This window comes from Osmia bicornis, chromosome 13 (assembly GCF_907164935.1).
Source record: "Osmia bicornis bicornis chromosome 13, iOsmBic2.1, whole genome shotgun sequence".
Lineage (NCBI taxonomy): Eukaryota > Metazoa > Arthropoda > Insecta > Hymenoptera > Megachilidae > Osmia > Osmia bicornis.
In genome coordinates, this window is record NC_060228.1 from 8,999,540 (window position 1) to 9,018,754 (window position 19,215).

General features: G+C 44.0%; 2 protein-coding genes across 4 annotated transcripts; both read right to left on the reverse strand.

Annotated features, from left to right (window-relative positions):
• Positions 1 to 1,232: 1,232 nt before the first annotated feature.
• On the reverse strand, positions 1,233 to 4,795 carry LOC114873671 (serine/threonine-protein kinase PAK mbt). Of its 3 annotated transcripts, XM_029182254.2 has the most exons (8): positions 4,367 to 4,795; positions 4,148 to 4,269; positions 3,654 to 4,026; positions 3,166 to 3,562; positions 2,683 to 3,096; positions 2,075 to 2,607; positions 1,856 to 2,009; positions 1,233 to 1,762 (listed from the first exon to the last, which is right to left on the reverse strand). In XM_029182254.2, the coding sequence occupies exons 3-8, from the start codon at positions 4,016 to 4,018 to the stop codon at positions 1,601 to 1,603; spliced, it is 2,025 nt and encodes a 674-aa protein (XP_029038087.1). In that variant the 5' UTR covers positions 4,019 to 4,026; positions 4,148 to 4,269; positions 4,367 to 4,795; the 3' UTR covers positions 1,233 to 1,600. The 3 variants fall into 3 exon arrangements, with proteins under 3 accessions (XP_029038087.1, XP_029038086.1, XP_029038088.1); XM_029182253.2 differs by lacking the exon at positions 4,148 to 4,269 and having other exon boundaries at positions 4,592 to 4,795; XM_029182255.2 differs by lacking the exon at positions 4,148 to 4,269.
• A 4,307-nt stretch (positions 4,796 to 9,102) lies between these two features.
• On the reverse strand, positions 9,103 to 18,791 carry LOC114873633. The gene is made up of 12 exons (XM_029182164.2): positions 18,709 to 18,791; positions 17,129 to 17,701; positions 16,619 to 17,062; positions 16,123 to 16,562; positions 15,783 to 16,042; positions 15,442 to 15,507; positions 13,985 to 14,192; positions 13,637 to 13,888; positions 12,697 to 12,899; positions 12,511 to 12,602; positions 12,006 to 12,198; positions 9,103 to 11,945 (listed from the first exon to the last, which is right to left on the reverse strand). Exons 3-12 carry the CDS (start codon positions 16,688 to 16,690, stop codon positions 11,620 to 11,622), a joined length of 2,112 nt encoding a protein of 703 aa, XP_029037997.2. The 5' UTR covers positions 16,691 to 17,062; positions 17,129 to 17,701; positions 18,709 to 18,791; the 3' UTR covers positions 9,103 to 11,619.
• Between the last annotated feature and the right edge of the window lie 424 nt (positions 18,792 to 19,215).

Consider the following 19,215-nt stretch of genomic DNA (forward strand, 5'->3'; position numbering starts at 1 on the left):
TAAAAATTAATTCTTGATGTAACTTGTTCGATTTTCGTTTTTAAAATATGACAAGCTAATTAACAAATTCGACGGTAATGATCGCCTTCCTTATCGACGGTGGTGACCGCCACAAGGATGTTTCTGATGGTGGCATCTAATAATTTAGCGCTGAACTATGGTAAAACTAGTTGACTATCCGGTAAAATAGGGGTTGAATCATCATGATGGTAAAATAATAAGTACAATTTGATTTTATTTTTTTATATTACATTTTATTTGTCGTATATTTTTGTACAAATATATTATCAACGTAATATCAGGGAATCTTATGTTTCAGTTTGCCAAAATCCTTGAAAACTGATTATCGAGAATGACTTGCTCTCCTATTACTTTGCATAATCAACATTCTACCGTATTCAGTTGCTTAATTATATGGCAGAGCATTTGAAAATACTTTATTTTGCACATAAATAGAAGTACGATGATTATTTTTCATGATTCTTGCTGGTTAAAAGGTTTACAAATGGCAGGTATGTGTAGCTACGTGATTCGCGTCATACTGCGAAAATTTGTATACATACTTCTTATTCGTAAAACGATAATAATATCTACATTTTGTAAATTCTTATCGTTATATATGTATACCTTAAACAATCGCAATTATAAATCGGTTTGCCTGATCGATGACTTTTGCCCGCATTGTACTTTGATCTTTCATTCGATCAAGATAAATGGCATTGGATAAGTAATCTTACAAATATTTTAATAGTAAAATGACTATAGCCTGAAAAATTTTCATTAACTTTTATGTAAAACGCTTAAACTCGAAAGCCTGTAAATGATTGCAGTTAAAATGTAACAACTTCTGCGAAATTCATTCGGAGTTTCACGCTCTTAACAACAATTTCTGTTTATCGTACCTTCAATCTTCAATTAAGATATTTCTTCATTAATGGTACTAATAATAAGTAAGAATACTGAATGAAACGCACTCGAGCAGAGATTCAACTCTTGTCGTATAATTTGAACCATTTCGTCACAATTACTTCTCTCTTTTGGTGCTCAAATTTGCGTTATACGCTGTTGAATAAAAAATATGACTATTCGATTGTTAGCTTAAGTACACACGTAATAACAGCGTTTACGAAGATATTTTTATTCGATCGATCAGTTCTCGATCTCTTCGTCGTTTCAACTAACGCGCGACGAGATTTTCTTTGAATTTTTCCATCTCACGGATGACTTCGCAGATAAACAACAGCGAAGTCGATATTTAAATACTGAACTTAAGCGTGTAATAGAAAACAAGAAACGATGCTAATTACGAAGGCACTTGAGTGTACATACAATATCTCGTTAAATAACTCGATATAAAAAATATCTTCTATAACGATAATGCCTATCACAGGCAATACAGGCATTTTATAAGTTCACGATCTAACGTTTCTAACTTAAGGCCACGGTGGAATGTAAGTTTGTCTAACGACTAAAGGCCACTTAAACGTTTCTACAATCTATCTACTTTTTTAAAGTTTAACGCCTAACAACAAACTAAAAACGATCGTAGACCCGATTACTTTCGTAACCGATGTCCGTGTTAATTCTTTACATCGATTCGTCAGCAATTCGTATGCCGGGAACCTCTCATCAATGGAATTAAAATACTTGGACTTTGAGCCTGCCTAAGAAACGGATGTTGTAACAATTCTGTTGCCGTGGCTCTTTGCGCTGGATCACGGACAAGCATTCTTTCAAGGAAACCTTGAAGTCGTGGACTGACCTATACGATAACAGTAAACGTAATTAATACACTTTTTTTTCATTTACATACGGTCGAATTTGTAAAATATTTTTTAGCGTATTTGTAATTTACTTTGTGAGAATTTTTCAATTTTGGCGGGGGCATATCTCTTATACGTCGCATAGCTTGTAAAGGAGGCTCGTTAAAGAATGGTGGCTCTCCGTCAACCATCTCAATGATCATTATACCTAGCGACCAAATATCTACTTCGGGTCCGTATGGTAACCTGAATGGTAAATGAATGCATACGTGTATACTTTGAATAGAAAATGCATAGGAAAACTGTATTACCTGGAAATAACTTCGGGACTCATCCAATATGGTGTTCCAACTAGAGACTTTCGCCTCGGCAATTCTTGCGATACTTGAGCACAAAATCCAAAATCGGATAACTTTACCCTCCCATCGGCAGTAAGTAATATAGAGTCAGATTTAATGTCCCTATGAATAACCCCTTGAGAATGTAAATATGCAAGTGGCTTTAAACACTGTGAACACACCGTAGCTATCTGACTTTCATCCATGCGAGAATGCGTAACGATATCTGTGAGTGCTCCACCTTCGAGGTACTCCATCACAACCCATAGTTCATCGTCTACCAAGAAACTGTCGTACATTTCGACGATATTCGGATGATGATAATCTCTCATAATAACTACTTCGTTGAAAAGTAGTTCTCGTCTTTGCTGTTTTCTTAGATCCATTTTTTTCACTGCCACTTGCCGATTCGTATTCTTTTCTGTCGCTATGCATACCGTTCCAGTACTGCCTTCGCCGATTTTAAGAAAATTTTCCAAATTCTCTCTTGGATCGCCTCTACTTACCTATGATTTGAAATAAGGAAACAAGATGTTTAAAGCGTCCTGTTTTTATTCGTAGGAAATATTTCAAGTTCTTACCACCATCTGTAAAGCAGCTCGAAATTGTTCATGAGTGAGCCTTTGTTCTGCCGTTTGCTTGTTAGATGTATTCGAGCTTGAACTAACTGCTAAATTTCCTGAAGATATAGCGCTTTTCATATTCTGATTTTGATCCGGAGTTGAACTACTTCCGGAAGATGGCATATTCATCTTTGATAAATTATGCATCGATTGAGATGTTTCGATAGGTTTCTTCATATGAGATTGTAAAATTGACGAATTATCTGGTGTACCATACGCTTGCGAATACTTATTAACGTTATGAGAACTCAATTGACTCAACGGACGTTGCGAAGCAATCGATCCTACAGGTGATATTTTAGGTTGTAGCTTATGCAAAAGGGTATTTTGACTCATCTGTTGGTCCCTCGAAGACGGCTCGATGTTAGGAATCTACGTAAAGAACAATGCTTATCGTTAAATACGTAATATGAAAATTTCTAATAAGCAAACGTTAATTACCTGTATGTTTCCATTGTATTGACCAGAAACTGTGGTCACCTGAGTATTTAATCTATGAAATTCAGGATCCGCGAGCTGAGGAGTACTTGGACTTTGCGTAGAACATTGTAGGGTAGTAATTGGACTCAAATTTTGGAAATTTAAAGATAAATTAGGAGCGTTTGATCCAGGATGCGTTAAATTCGGAGATGACTGCATATTTGGATTGAGATTCTGAAGGTTTGGAATCATATTTTGGGCATGAGGATTTAATCCACCTACAACATTGGAGGGATTCTGTCTCAACTTATCTAAGTAATTGTGTTGCTTTCCAAAATTGGCATATCCTTGTACTTGGTTAGCATTGGATGGAATTTCTTGACCTTCGGGCACAGATGGTGGCAAATTACTGTTGTGCCTGTAGCGTGAATAGTGTAAATAGAAATACAGTAAAATATATTTAACATTTTTAATTCAGTAATTAACTTTGTAAGTAAAAAAAGAGTAACCTATAATCCCTTCTTAGCCTTGGTGGACTCGAAGAGCGAAGAGAATTAGACCTTGCTACAGTACTGGTTTTAGGTAATCCATTTTCAGTACTTTTATCACCGATAGGTGTCCTTCCCTTTGGATCATTATGACCTCGAACAATGGTCTTTAAGTCAAGAATTTCAGTTGGTGTAATTTCACTTGGATCTACAAGAGGTAAAGGTCTGTTCGTAGATTTTAAAATTTGATTGTTTCCAACAATAGATGCCCATTGTAACGGTAGTCCAATGAATTTTCCTTCTCTTTTATCGAATCCTGTATGTACACGATGTTCAAAGTTTGTTGGAGTTGATATTTGTGGTTTCTTTTTCTTTTTGGTAAACATTGCCTTTTCTGTAACAAGTAAAATTAAGATATTTAAAGTGTCATCTGTATCAAATATCAAGTCAATATCGGTGTATATGTGTGTGGATATATATTTGTATGATGTTTAGTCCAAGAAATACTTAGTTACTTGTTTTAAATGAGATAGAATACGTTCGAATCTGTCATTCGTTCTTCGAAAAAGTTTGCATTCCAGTAGTTAATTTTGACACCTTATCGGATGCACAGTTTACGAGGGTTATTAACGGAAATCTATTTTAAAAGAAGAAAAATTTATAATGCGCGTCGCTGCTTAAAATTCAAAGAAAATAACAGAGACGAAGGGAAGCCAAATGACAGCAACGCCTACCAGTACGTAATGCGGCCGCCTTAAAGTGGTTTCTTTCAACTGTTGGTTGAATCTTCCAGTACTTGTTGTTTTCTGCTAACGTTACAGCTCTTTAGAAATATATCAAAATTGAAATAATGCCGAACCATAGAGAATTGAGCAATTAAAATAGGTAAATACGGCATTTAGACTTTCGACAGGTCGTTCACACACCGGCGCTCCGCGCGGAGAGCTTACGAATCTTACCTGGCATTTGGCTCGTGACAATTTACTTAAATGTGCGTGAGGTAGCACCTGCACCGAGATTACCACGAAGAACGTAACGCACAGAAAACTGTGTCGAGAGAAAGCGATTGCCGATCGCGATTCGGAAAGAAAAGGTATACCGATTTACGATCAGCATAGAGTAGACGTTGTACAAATATCTTGTTTTTTCTATTTAGCAATAATAAGTACCTTTCAAACTAGACGCGAAATGGTCCTAAAATAAAATTGAATATAAATCAAACGGAAATGCGCATCGAATTTTAAGCGGTTGCAATTTTAACAGTAATTTGCAATTTATTTGTAATCTAATCGAAATCAATAAAAGTATTACGTCCTATATTTCCATCATCAACGTCCTTGCTTAGAAATCTACTTTCAAAAAGTAGAAAAAGTAGAAAAAGTAGATAAATGTTATAATTATATAAGCATTTTGCTACTGAACAATGTAAAATTGAAAAAAGCTCTTTGTATAATCAGTTGTATAATCTTAATAAAGGAATAAAAATGTTACATGCACAGCATCGTGCAACGTTTGTAGGCAGGTGGTGGGGGAGAAATAAGCCTACATACATATATGTATACATATATGAGGCCCCTTCTTTTACATTGTCATTTTCCCTATGCCACCTGTGGGATGGAGTGGTAGCACTCGGAAGGGGCAGCCTTCGTGGAGGGCCCTGAACCCGATGGTAACTTTAAGAATTTGCTTGTAGTTTATTTATTTTTCATCCTTTATTTATGTATTTATCTTCTAAACGTAGTGAATAAACGAATTGGGAGACTGAACGTGTCGATTTTCTCCAACCCCTTACATTCCAGCATCCCTTACATCACGGCTTCTCTCACATTCCTGCATTCCTTACATCCCTGCAACCCTTACACCCCTGCAACCGTTAAATTCCTTTTTTTTTTAGGCTTTCTACGGAATTGGCGAAAGATTTTAGCGTTTATTTGGGGAGGAGAAAAAAAGACGATACGGATCGTAAAAGGCGACAGGTGGGTAGGAGTTTCGATTAACAATTGTAAAAGTTCAAAGAACAACAGGGGTCCTTGACACCCCGGAAGCCATAATGTCGGTATGTAAATAGTGTTACTGGTGTTTCGGGGTCCCAAACACCCCGAATGCCATAATCTCAGTATACAGGGAGTCACGACGCTACGGGGTCTCAGACGCCCCAGGTTCGAATCAGGTCAAACTCATCACTATCCCGAACAAGTGAGCTTCACGATTTGTTCGTTTTTCGTTCTTATATTTCGCTAGTTGCTTGGGGTCCTTGACACCCCCGGTAGCATAAAATCGGTGTCGCCGAAGCCTCGGGGTCTCAGACACCCCGTATGCCGTAGCGTTAGCAAGCAAAGAGTGTCATCGGTGCTTCGGGGTCCCTGACACCCCGGATGGATAATGTTGGTATGCAAACAATGTCAGCGGTGGTTAGGGGTTCTTGAGACCCCAAAACGATATGTCGGTATACAGAGATAGTCGCTGATGCTTCGGGGTCCTTGGCACCCCTGATGCCATAAGGTCGGTATACAAACAATGTCAGCGGTGCTTAGGGGTTCCTGAGACCCCAAAACGATATGTCGGTATACAGAGATAGTCGATGATGCTACGGGGTCCTTGGCACCCCGGATGCCATAAAGTCGGTATGCAAACAATGTCAGCGGTGGTTAGGGGTTCCTGAGACCCCAAGACGATATATCGGTATACAGAGATAGTCGATGATGCTTCGGGGTCCTTGGCACCCCGGATGCCATAAAGTCGGTATGCAAACAATGTCAGCGGTGCTTAGGGGTTCCTGAGACCCCAAGACGATATGTCTGTATGCAGTGATAGTCGCTGGTGCTTCGGGGTCCTTGGCACCCCGGATGCCATAAAGTCGGTATGCAAACAATGTCAACGGTGCTTAGGGGTTCTTGAGACCCCAAAACGATATGTCGGTATACAGAGATAGTCGATGATGCTTCGGGGTCCTTGGCACCCCGGATGCCATAAAGTCGGTATGCAAACAATGTCAGCGGTGCTTAGGGGTTCCTGAGACCCCAAGACGATATGTCTGTATGCAGTGATAGTTGCTGGTGCTTTGGGGTCCCTGGCACCCCGCATGCTATATTATTAGTATGCACAGATACTCACCGGCATTACGGGGTCCTTAGTATCCCAATATGATAACAGGTCGGTACGCAGGGGGCGTCATTGGCGCATCGGGGTCCCTAACACCCCTGGCTGAAATCAGGTACGTATGAAGAGGGCACAACCAGTATAATAATTGTCCTCTTATTATTGTCCAGAGTTTATTTAATTTACTTCATTTATTTTTTCTTACTTATTAAATAAGCTCATCGAAGTGGGATAACAATTTTATCCCTCATTATAGGCCAAGGCGATCTCAGCGTTCCTTACATCCCTGCATTCCTCACTCCTGCAACCCTTAAAAACCGTGTTTTTTTTTTTTTTTTTTTTTTAACGTGGTGGAAATCTTCAGAAAGACACCTCGAGCCCCCCTGGGGAGGGGCCAGAGGTAGTGTGGGATTTTTACCCACTAAAACCACCACGGTGGCCTGCACCAGGGCTGTAGGGAGGGCACTTCGACCCTCCGCCTGGTGCCAAACTCCGCCGACATCGGGGCCACGCCCGATGCCGGCTCTACTCGGGTGCATGCGGTGGTGACCGGGGCCCCAGCCCCGGACCCCCGGGATTTGGATACATCCCTCGTTTCGTTACATACCTGTATCACTTACATCCCTCGTTCCATTACATATCTGTATCCTTTACATCCCTGCATTCTTTTCATCCCTATATTCCTTTCATCCCTACATTGTTATCATCCCTATATTCTTTTCATCCCTACATTCATTTCATCCCTACATTCATTTCATCCCTACATCCTTTTCATCCCTACATTTATTTCAAACCTACATTCTTTTCATCCCTACATCCTTTTCATCCCTACATTCCCTACATCTCCACATCTCTTTTATCTCTGTATCCCTTACATCCCTGCATTCTTCACGTATTTGCAACATTTTTATGCAAAATCCTGCAAAATTTAGTTCCCTTTTTCGCCACCAGATGGCGCTGATTCGACATCGAAATTTTAGTTCGCATTTTTGCCGCTAGAGGGCCAAAAATTGAGCAAAATTTAGTTCCTTTTTCCAAAACCAGATGGCGCTGATTCGACATCGAAATTTTAGTTCACATTTTTGCCGCTAGAGGGCCAAAAATTGAGCAAAATTTAGTTCCTTTTTCCAAAACCAGATGGCGCTGATCCAACATCGAAATTTTAGTTCGCATTTTTGCCGCTAGAGGGCCAAAAATTGAGCAAAATTTAGTTCCTTTTTCCAAAACCAGATGGCGCTGATTCGACATCGAAATTTTAGTTCAAATTTTTGCCGCTAGGGGGCGCTATTTTTTCGAGATTTTTGCGAAAATTTCGAAAAAATAGCGCCCCCTAGCGGCAAAAATTTGAACTAAAATTTCGATGTCGAATCAGCGCCATCTGGTGGCGAAAAAAGGAACTAAATTTTGCAAAATCTCTGGCGGAAAACTACTTACCTTTACTCGAATCAGTCTTTGTAATATATTTATTGTAAGGTTTGCAGGGATATAAGGGATGCTGGGATGAAAGGGATGTAGGGATGAAGAGAATGTAGGGATGAACGGAATGTAGGGATGAAAGGAATGTAGGGATGGAAAGAATGTAAGGATGGATAGAATGTAAGGATGAAAGGAATGTAGGGATGAAAAGAACGTATGGATATAAGGGATGAAAACAATGTAAGGCTGAAGAGAATGTAAGGATTAAAGGAATGAAGGGATGAAAAGAATGTAGGGCTGAAGAGAATGTAAGGATTAAAGGAATGTAGAGATGAAAACAATGTAAGGCTGAAGAGAATGTAAGGATGAAAGGAATGAAGGGATGAAAAGAATGTAGGGCTGAAGAGAATGTAAGGATTAAAGGAATGTAGGGATGAAAACAATGTAAGGCTGAAGAGAATGTAAGGATTAAAGGAATGAAGGGATGAAAAGAATGTAGGGCTGAAGGAGCATCATCGGTGCTGCGGGGTCCCTAATACCCCAAGCCATCGACCATTGCGCTATTTATACAAAAACAGTGCAAACTATTCGTTAACTTACCGACTACCGAAAGTTCGACTATCGGGAGTTCAGTCGATAAGTCGGTAATTTATTGAGTAGTTTCCGCCGCTTTTGTATAAATGGCGGAGCGGTCGAACTTTAAAAATACTTCATTCTAGGCGGTCTTCGCAAAATATAAGTTCGACAAATAATTATTCTAATAAATTTTCGGTCTTGTGGAATTATAAAAATAAACCCTTCTCCTTCGAGGTCCAAAGACAGACTGACGCTCCTTAGCGCGTTGTCGGAGATATAGTATCGATCCTAATAAACTCTTTCTAATGAATTTGCATTTGCTATTAACGCAAATAGAAACATAAAAAGACCAGCTGTCTTGCAAAGAATAGTCGGGTAATGAATTGAATAGGGCGTGTCTTTATTTCATCGTTTTTACACCGTTGCCTTTTGTATCTCTTATACGCTGAATAGAAATCGATTTCCTACTCGATGCAATTACATATGCAACACTCTGTTTTTCCAAGAAATATTTACTCGCTACCGCTCAGTTATGCTTGATATTAAAATGCAGGTATAAAAGGAAAGAAAACGAGATTAATCTGTGATAAAAGGTTTCAAGGGGAACAATAAAAGGAACGCGACAATGGGTATAGTGTGCCGTTAAAAAGACGTATACAAAAGGAGATGAAAGAACCTCGATGAAACGATAACTTTCTCCAGATGTATTGGACATACGTACAGATATAGAAATACAAATAGAAACAAAGAATGATTCGTGATTCATAAACCATGAACTATATTCCGTAAGGACCGGGAACATGTTGCCGCGTCGCGATTCGATATCGAATAGAAAATCATTTCCGATAGCAAAGATCAATATGCCAACAACGATGTTTCGTGTACTAATGAGAAAAGACAATAAAATCGGCGCGGTTTTACTACGCACACAGGTACAGGGATACATTAAATATGTGTGTATACATGGTACGTGTGTTTTACTTGTGTGTCTGTACGTGTACACATACACGTATGTACGCGTATGCGTGTATTATGTACTAGTGTGTGTATATATTTGTATATATATTATAATTTATATATAACATCGATCGAAGAAAATTGCCTAATCGGTAGGCTGTGGTCCGCAATGTGGGTATTCGTCGGTGTATCTCTCTGGTCGTGTAGGTACGCACGACGCGTTGAACGAGGAGATGCCCGCCGAAAAAAGATTCCCTCGTACACGTTTGCTCGCAATTTCATCGAGATTTTCAATCTCGAAGCGAGGCCTGCTTCGTTTAAAGAGACGGTGTTCGGCTCCTTCGAGGAAAGCTCTTTGCCTTCGAGGAGCTTTCATTATTAAAGTCGATTATTATCGATCACGAAGGATGCTCAGAAGTTTACATAGATGGACGGATGATCATCGTACCGAACATCGTACTTTCTCCTCGGAACGTGAATCGTTTTTACCTTATTTTTTTTTTTTTTTCATTTTTACGTTTTTTTTCCTATCGCTTCTACCCTTTTTCTTCCATTACGCGCATTTTATTCCCTATCGAATTTGGTCCTTTCAATTACGTGGCCCTGTCTCTGGTGGTTCTCGATTTTCTTCTTTATTTCTTCGCGTTTAACGTCGCTGCCCTCGACGGTGATGAGATCACGAGAAGAGCAGAAGACGGTTTTCGTTGGAAGAGAGAAAAAGAGAGAAAAAGAGAGCATGCATCGAGAGCAAAGTCAGAAGAGAGAAACAAGGTGTGCGTACGTGTACAGGTGTAATGCGTGTGTTTGTTTCAGAAGAGAAGAGATATTACAAGTTTTTCTTACAAGCGTAAGAAAATCGCATCGCAATCGTTTCGCGTTTATCAAAAATGGCCGATGATACGTTTCGATGAATCGGTTTACGAACGAATTCGACTCGTTCCTTGGGATGTAAGATCGCTGGTTGAAGCATTCTCGTGCTCGATGGACGGGTAATTATTACATTAAATAACGTTCGAGACCGAGGTACAATTGCTCGACGAGTAACACGCTTACTCGAAACGCGAGCAACAAAATTGCCTAGGAATTTTTCTTTTTCAACGACCACCTGCCTATATTTGTGCGAGTTTAAAAAAGATCGATTTCGTTGCACGAGAATTCGATTTCGCGTTAAATCTTAACAAAATTTGCAACAATTGTATTTTACGGTATTTACCCCTTCCTCTCTTCTACTTATCCCCTATTTTCCTTTCTTTCTTCCCTTCCTTCCTTCCTTCCTTCCTTCCTTCCTTCCTTCCTTCCTTCCTTCCTCCCTTCATTTTCTTGTTTCCTTCGCTTCTGCTACCTTTGTCGACCGAGTAGACGACGAATCAAGTAAGGCGACAAACGTTTGTACTGTCGACAAACGTCAAAGCATCGGATCTGCTCTGATAACGATAGAACCGACGATTGGAAGATACGAATAAGTGTTACTCCTGCGTGGTTAGATTTGCGCACGAAATACAGCATACCTACGTCCAAGTGATACGCTTTATCTACTATACACTTACTAATTGTAAGATTCGATGGTAACCGAAGATCGGTTACACGTAGCTACGCATCGGTCTACACGATTTCGGAGAACAAGATTCCGTAAGGTTTACGTAATTCGCGTTAGATATCGTAGACAATGGAATGGCGATACATCGAGCATGCGAAGAGAAAAGAGATCGATAAAACGATTGCATCACGACGACGGGAAAAATATTGGAAAAAATGGGTAAAGGGGAAGGGACAGTTGACGGGGGATAGAAAAAAGGTGCGCAACGCGCGGCTTTCTACCGAATTGCCGAAAAATTTTAGTGTTCCTTTGGGAAGGAGAAAAAAAGGGTAGGGGTCTCGATTAACAATTGTAAAAGTTCGAAGAACAACGGGGGTCGTGTTTTAGTCGTCGTAAAAGAAATTAAAGAACGTGTAAATTTTCGCAACTCTTGGACTTGCTGTCCCTCGCCCACACCTTACCTAATAAATTTCGTACCTTCAGGCTGGTACTTGTACGACTACCTCGATATTTTTTCGGCGAATTATTTTCAGAGCAAGATCCTAAAGGCGATTTACTACGATTCTTTCGCGATCTTTTTCGAAAGAGGTCCCTCGTTCGTTCGGGATTCTCGAGTTTCAAACGAATCTGCGTTAGCAAACCGACCAGAAGTTCGTCGACGTTATGATTGATTCCAACGGACGTCTCGATGAACTTGCAATCGTACGATGTAGCCATAGATTTTCCTTCTGCAAGAGGAAACGTGGGAGAAATTAATCGTGTTTAGAGTTTGGATGCCTGCCTCTTACCTTCGGTCGAAACCAATCGACTGCGAACGAGGTCGACTTTGTTCCCAACTAGAATCACCGCTCTGGCCGATACGTAATCGCTCCGCCATAGAGTCTGCAAAACTTCCTCGGCGATTCGTACCGAGGCTCGATCGGTCGTCGAATAGACGACGCAGTAAGCGTGCGGTTCGTACGTGGCTATGCAATTCTCTGGCTGTAAAGGAAAGGATCGAGATCGATAACGACCGCGTTCAAGGCGTCGTTGCGCGCGAACCTCGACACCAAGTCGATCGATCGCTAAACCGTTTCACGCTCGACCGATCGTCGTCCGTTACGGCTCGATGCTCGTCAATCGCAACCTCGGCTAACGCGTTCGAGCTTACCGATCCACCTGACCGCGGCCCCTTTTTTACGCTCTACCTCGCCCTCTCAAAGAAAAAAAAAAAGATGAGATTTCGATCGATCGATCGATCGTTCGTTTGACGATCGATCTCGAGAGCGGAACGATTTCGATTCCGATTCTTACCGTCATCTCGGCGCAAGAGTGATCGATAAAAGTCAGCTCGGATTCTTCTCCGGCCAACAGCACGCTGACCGTTTTCTCACCCGACTCGTCGTCTGCAAGGAAATCAGCACGAATCTGAGCTTGATAGGTGACAAGGAATACGGGGGTGATTAAAAGAGAGACTTACTGGCGTGGAGGAAGGCTTACCGATCGATGTGTCGTAAGCGTGAAGATACTCGGAGGTCATGAATTGGGAAACGAGGGAGCTTTTGCCAACGGCCGGAGCTCCGAGCATGAGCACGCGGTACGGCGTTGGTCCCTGAGACGCGCTGCTCTCGCGAGAACTGGCCAACGAGCCGGCTGCAGAGTTCCTCGCCGAGCCAGGATACGAAGCGGTCAGATGTTCCGTGCTGCACCGCCGTTGATTGCCACGCCAAAAGAAAGCGACAAAAGCACGAAAGAAGAACAAGAAAGAAAGAAAGAAGCACGTCACTGTTGTATAACTGTATGTACATAAATTGTATTTATCCGGGCAATAAATTGGCAAGCTGGTTATAAATCGATGGCCGTCTCCCTAACTAACTAACCAACCAACCACCACCCACCTAGCCTCTTTCAATTTTCTCTTTCGCATGCATCTCTAATAGGGGGACCTTCTACGTATAAAATCTATTTTTTATTCCCGATCGATTGTACCTCGACGAACGGATCGGATCGACGGTGATCAAGGAGGGGCAGAGCCTCCGATAGGGACACTCGTACGCCTTGCCCTTGCCCTTGCCCTTGCCCTTGCCCTTGCCCTTGCCCTTGCCCTTGCCTTTCTTTCGACGTCGCGGCTGGATCCTGTTCTAAAGTCCAACACGTGCGTCTACGTCGCTTGAACGCTTATGCTACACGTAAACTCACGCGTTCGATTTAGAGTAGAACCGTGTATGTTTGTCAGAGAAATTTTCGTATCCTAAAAACCCTCCTCTCCTTCTGAACGGGCCTCGTGTGTTCCTTCTTTCTTCGACCACAACGATCCTCCTTGTTCGTTCTACCAGTTCTACTACTTATGTTACTAGAGTTATATACCAGGGGACACGGGGGAGGGGTTTCGTAGCCGCGCGATATCTTTTGAAAGATCGAGAGAACAGCAAAGTCTCACCTCGAATTGCTCGAAGCGACGCTATTGTTGGATCGGGATCTCCGACTTTTCAACGAGTCCCCACGGTTCACCACCCCTTTACCGGTTATGCTGAAATGCCGTAGTCTGTAGTACTCTTCCTCGACGCCGGTGTTCGGCATGCTCGCCACCCTCGACCTTTGCTGCGGAAGACAGAGATAATTCGCCCTGCCCGACGAACGGCTCCCGGGGGTCTTGACCGACTGGGACCGACTGTGATGTGGGCTGCCGTATCTACGGTCAAGTCAACCATCCGATATTCTCTATATCCTAGTATAGCAGCTAGGAACCCGTGGGCGCGGTTTAATTTATGCGACTAGACGGACGAACCTCATCTCGAAGTCGTGTATCTCCTGCAGCGTCAGCGTGTTCGCCACGTCCAACAGTTGCCTCATGTTCTCTTCTCGACGCCTGACGTCCAGCTCCGGGTGCAGCAGTATCGTCGCAGCGCCGGCCGAACCATCCAACGACAGCGACGGTTGTTGAACCACGATCGTTGCCGCTTGCGCCGATCTCTTATTTCCGCTCGCGTTGCCCCCTTTTCGATATTACAAAGCAAACTTTCGTTACCTCCTCTATCGTCAACGCGTTTTACTTTCTCACTTTCACACTCTCGCATCATCTTTCTCATCGTCGATCAAGATTAATTATAATATTCTCTTAGCTCTTTTCTAAAGCGTTAAGCTTCGAACACATACGCGTGCGTGTTTCCAAGCAGAATTGCCGCCCGTCTACCAAAAAATCGTAAGCAAGGAATTTTTCTTCCTTCCCCCTTTAACGATTACGCGTCGCACGGTTTCCTTTGGCCTTCTCTCCTTTCGACGATATTTCGGGAAAGCGCGCGTATCTTTAGACGGAATGGATTTGCACGCTCGATTGAGGGTATCGATCCCTGTAGCAGGGGTAAATCTTGTCCAAGGAGGGATGCGATTAGACGGGAACGGAAGCGGAAGGACGTTCGATAGAGACGAAACGACGAAGAAGCGAAAGAAAGGGTGACGAAGGCGGCAATTCGTTGGAAGCTATCGGTGGCGAATGAAGCGTTGTTAACTACGTCAAGTCTTACTAAAATCGGCGAAAATGGTGAAACTGGCGAAAGTGGCGAAATTGGCGAAACATGCGTACCAGCCTATCGAAATCCAAGAGCTTCTCAAGCTCCGAAATACGTAGTAGTAATAGTAGATAACAGAGCGATGCAACAACGGATGGATGGGTTTGCGATCGATGATCGGCGATTCCTCTCCTCTCCTCTCCTCTCCTCTCTTCTTCTCTCTATTTCTACACAAATATCATTGTACCCTTTCACAAAATTTCTCTTTCAATTTCGCTTATTATGAAAACAAAGTAAGATCAGAGAGTGAGAGAGCGAGAGAGTGGAGGAGCGCGAGCCCTAATTTTGACAAGATCGTAAGAATATAGGTAAGCGGTAAACGCAACAAGAGGAAAGGAATAAAGGAAAACGTATCGAATGCAGGATGTCGAAAGCAAGTAAAGAGTTTCGATATGTATACTCTACTCGCGATTGAATGCCGATAGGGCAGAAGAGAAAAGGCACGTGTGTGTGTGTGTGTGTGTGTGTAGGTGTGTGTACGACCCGCGGTCTATAAACGAGGCCGGCTCGAACCGAGAGATCGCCGGCTCGATCGAGCGGTTAATTAACTTTGGAAAAGAAAATTTAATAGGAGGCCAAACGCGTCGTATAGCGATGTTCGATCGGATTCGAAGATCCCTCGATTTCGATGACACGGTCTCTGGAAACACAACTCGAGCAGAATCAACTTTAATACCTATTGCGCAAAACGGGAAAAAGAGCCTGACCCATGAATGAATGGTTGAAACGAGGGGATGCGATTCTGAAAGAAAACAATAACATTGATTTTCTTAACGAGAATTGAATTTCAAATCGATCTTTTCTACTTCGCTCTCGCTTTTCTCTCGCGTTTCATCGATTTTTTTCAAACAGAGCTATCTTTTGGCTGACGGTACGCGGTTCGGGGCTTGTTTTTCGCCTTTTACATTCTTCTATCTCTTTTCAAAGATTCAGTGACACCATTGAGAAACGTACGTAGGCTGGGTATATGTAAACGTATATCGGTGAAGGGGTCAAGTTTCGATCGTCTCGACTCACCTGCGGCCTTTCCTCGAGATTTCCCGTTACCGGTCCTACCCGGGCCGTCGGAGGACCGCTCGATGCTCGCACGCGTTCCTATCAACGACACGTCCAGAGGGTTCGTCGTTACGTTCACGCTCGGCTTCCCTTGGCCCTGTTTCGTCTCGTCGCTCGGTGAATTGGCATCCTCTTGGTTTCTGGTCAGAAGCAACGTCAACATCGGATTCGAGCAATTCGAATCCGGTTGACCCGCGTCCACCGAACCTCTTACGGGTGTGCTGAAAAATAATTTTCTGTTATTACGATACGCGAAGGGTAGGACGGAAGCGAATAAAATTGGTGATACGACGCGACGCACCTAAAGAAATCGGCCGCTCGAAGATCCGGAAGCGCCGGAGTTCTCCCAGAAACGGACACCCTGGTCTCGCTGAGGAGGCTGGTGGCGTTGGGCATCGCGTCGACGACCGGAAGCGTGACGGTCTCGTCGAGAAGATTCGCGATGCTAGATGCTCGAGCATCGAGACGCGCGTTGTCGGTGTCGGATTTGAAGGTGGCACCGTTCGATGCCGATCCAACGCTCTCCTCGAGTTCCTTCTCGTCGTCGGTCGAGTATTCGATCGGTTGCGAAGACGGAGGTTGGGGTGGTGGTGGCGGGGGTGGCGGCAACGGAGGAGGCGGAGGAATCGGTTCGAGTTCGGTCGTTGAAACGGTGGAGGACGGTGCGGGAGGAGACATCTCCGAGGGGATGTCCATCAAATCGAAACTATCGTCCGGCTGCTCTCCGTCCGTTGTCGTCACCTACGGGATTATGGATTAACGGAACGCAACCGAAAGGAAAGGAGATGGTTATTTACCATGGTGAGCATCGTGTTGGCGCTGTCGGTGCTGGTGTTGATGGTAGTTTCGGAGGCGGTGCTCGAACCCATGACCACGACCTTTGGAACGGTGCGACAACTTCGGCTGCCGCCGGCGGATTTAAAGTGCAGCCTTCGTAGCGCGGAGGCAGCGTGAGACAACAGATCGGTTTCCCGCGAATTATCCGCTCCATTGTGCCGATGGGATGCACCGCTACCGTTCGACGCACGCGATACCTGCGATTGCGATTGCGATTGCGATTGCGATTGCGATTGCAATTCCGACGAGGATTGCGATTGCGACTGCGACTGCGGCTGCGACTGCGACTGCGACTGCGACTGCGGCTGCTGCGACTCGGCCCTCGCCGCCGAATCGGTCCCATTGCCCCGTGTGTTACCCTCCTTCTTACGGCCGGCTGACCCGCGACCATCCGCCGCACATCCCTGTTCGCAATACCAACCGATCTCTTTTCTCTCCTTTCTCAAGCCCCTTTTCAATCGCGTACTCACGTGGTTTCTGTGCTCTGGGGTGGAGGGCGGATTCGGTGTGTTTGGCAGAGAACCCCCTGTGGGGGTGCAATGCCGCAGTCGCGCCAGGGCCGTACGAAGCCCCTCCGTCACGAGGCTCTTCTATACGATCCTAGCGATCCCACCTCTCCTCTTTCTTTCACACCCTCTATCTCGATCTCCTCCTTACTCTACTATCCTCTCTTTCATAACCCGATGCTTCTTTCTATAACTCCCTTTCTCCTTCTCCTCCTCCTCCTTCTTCCTCTTCGCCCCTTTATCGTGCCTCCTCCGCCTCCTCCTCCTCCTCCTCCTCCTCCTCTTCTGCACAACAAGCCGCGTAGATCGCTAAGAATTTTGCCGACAACCTTTACGAACGCGTCACGCACCGTTTTCTCCTCTCGAGCATCGCGGAACAAGGAACGACGCGGTGGAACGAGGATTCGAATGCGTTCGCTCAAACTTTACTCGATACCGTCGCCTTTTTCCCCGAACCGTACGCGTTCTCTTCTCTTCATTCTGCTTTCTATCCCTCGTCTCGGGACTTTGTCTCCTCTATTCGACCGTGACCGTGGTCTGCAAAAGCGAAACGATACCAGGTTGACCCGACTCGACTCGAGCGTACAACCTTCTCTAATCGGAAACGGGAAATGGAAAATGGGAAACACGCGAACACGGTACACGCGGTGGCCGGCACGTGATCGGGCAACCACGTTTTGCATATCAGTGTCCACGAAAACACGCATCACCCTCGCTCGTCAACTCGTGGACTCGTTGTAGTAAACGGGGAGTTCCGTTCACCGATGCACCAAATGCTATCTGGTAACAACGCGTTCGGATCGATAGCGTTTTACTCGTTTTACTTATCGTTGGCGAGAAGTCTCATCGAATCGACGAGAATTACCTTCTTATCAAAGAACGACCGGTTCGCGATTGTGTTTTCGAACGGGACGCCAGGCGAACCGAAAATCTTTCAAAGTCATCGAACCGAGTTCGTAGAGGTCGAAGAGAAGGATGCTCGCGACAGGTGGGAAAACACGGTGAAAAAGGGTTGCAAAGTGCAACAACGACGCATCGCGCGTCTCAGGATGAAGGAAAAATAGGAGTTTCGAGATAGCGCGCAATTTATCGATATTTCTTATTCTCGAAACTTCTTTCGAATAATCTCGATATGGAAGGAAATTCGAATGTTTTTCGAACGATCGGTCGAGTCGATTGTCGGGGGCGATTATCGTTCGACGATACGTGACACGAGGCAGGAGTGTGCGCGTGTTACAGCTCGTACAACGACACCAAACCATGGACACAACGAACAAATCAGTTTGTCTGTTGTTACGGACAAGAGTATACAAGCGTTAATGAACACGGAAATTAGAAACACGGTGATTAGAAGGAACGAGTAAAAAGACAAGGGGGTAGAAAAGGTATAGGGCAAATCTTGATCGAAATGCATCGACTCGAACGGAAATGAGCGGAAGAGAACGAAAGGGGAGAAGAATAAAATAGAGGAAAACATCGTTTGAAATGATTCGACGCGAGTCCCGACATCGAAGCCAGTAAAAAACTAGGTTTAAGCCAGATACCTACGATCTGTCGGGCAAAACAACACCTTGTACGTTCGCGTTTCACGGATTACTGGCGTCGAGTGCGAGCGAGCATCGGGAAAGAACACTAGCGCTTGCGCGCTTTTACCCCAAGGGGGTAAAACTACTAAACTAGCAGCACCGTCGCAACCTATACCTGCCCTTATCCTCCCTGCTCGTATTCCTGCTCTTTCCGTTATCTCGCTTCTTCGCTCCTTCGCTCCTTCGCTCAACCCTCCCCCATCCTCCTCCTTCGACCCTTATTCTTTCGACCAGCGAGTCAAGAAGTCGTATCCGTAATCCGTGCTCGTTTCGCTTTACCAAATTACTCCCCGGCTATTCCATCTCCGCCTCTCTTTATACCATGTCTCAGGATTTTTTTTCTTATCTTTTCCTTTTTCCTACCAGGTATACAGCCATCGCCCCGAGCCGGTGCTACTACGAAAAGCAAAGGGTGGACCAGGATCGAACAACATCGACCAGTGCTGCTCTCCTATCGACTCGGAT

What these genes read in the sequence shown, in the direction of transcription:
- LOC114873671 (XM_029182253.2), bottom strand. An exon ending in AGGCTAAGAAGGGATTATAG is followed by an intron (nt 3,563 to 3,653) that starts GTTACTCTTTTT and finishes TTCACGCTACAG; the next exon opens with GCACAACAGTAATTTGCCAC. An exon ending in AATTGAAAAATTCTCACAAA is followed by an intron (nt 1,763 to 1,855) that starts GTAAATTACAAA and finishes GTTATCGTATAG; the next exon opens with GTCAGTCCACGACTTCAAGG.
- LOC114873633 (XM_029182164.2), bottom strand. Translation starts at nt 16,690, where the DNA reads ATGGGTTCGAGCACCGCCTCCGAAACTACCATCAACACCAGCACCGAC. An exon ending in TTTCCCGTTTTGCGCAATAG is followed by an intron (nt 14,193 to 15,441) that starts GTATTAAAGTTG and finishes AATATCGAAAAG; the next exon opens with GGGGCAACGCGAGCGGAAAT. An exon ending in GTCGCTTCGAGCAATTCGAG is followed by an intron (nt 12,900 to 13,636) that starts GTGAGACTTTGC and finishes ACGGCGGTGCAG; the next exon opens with CACGGAACATCTGACCGCTT.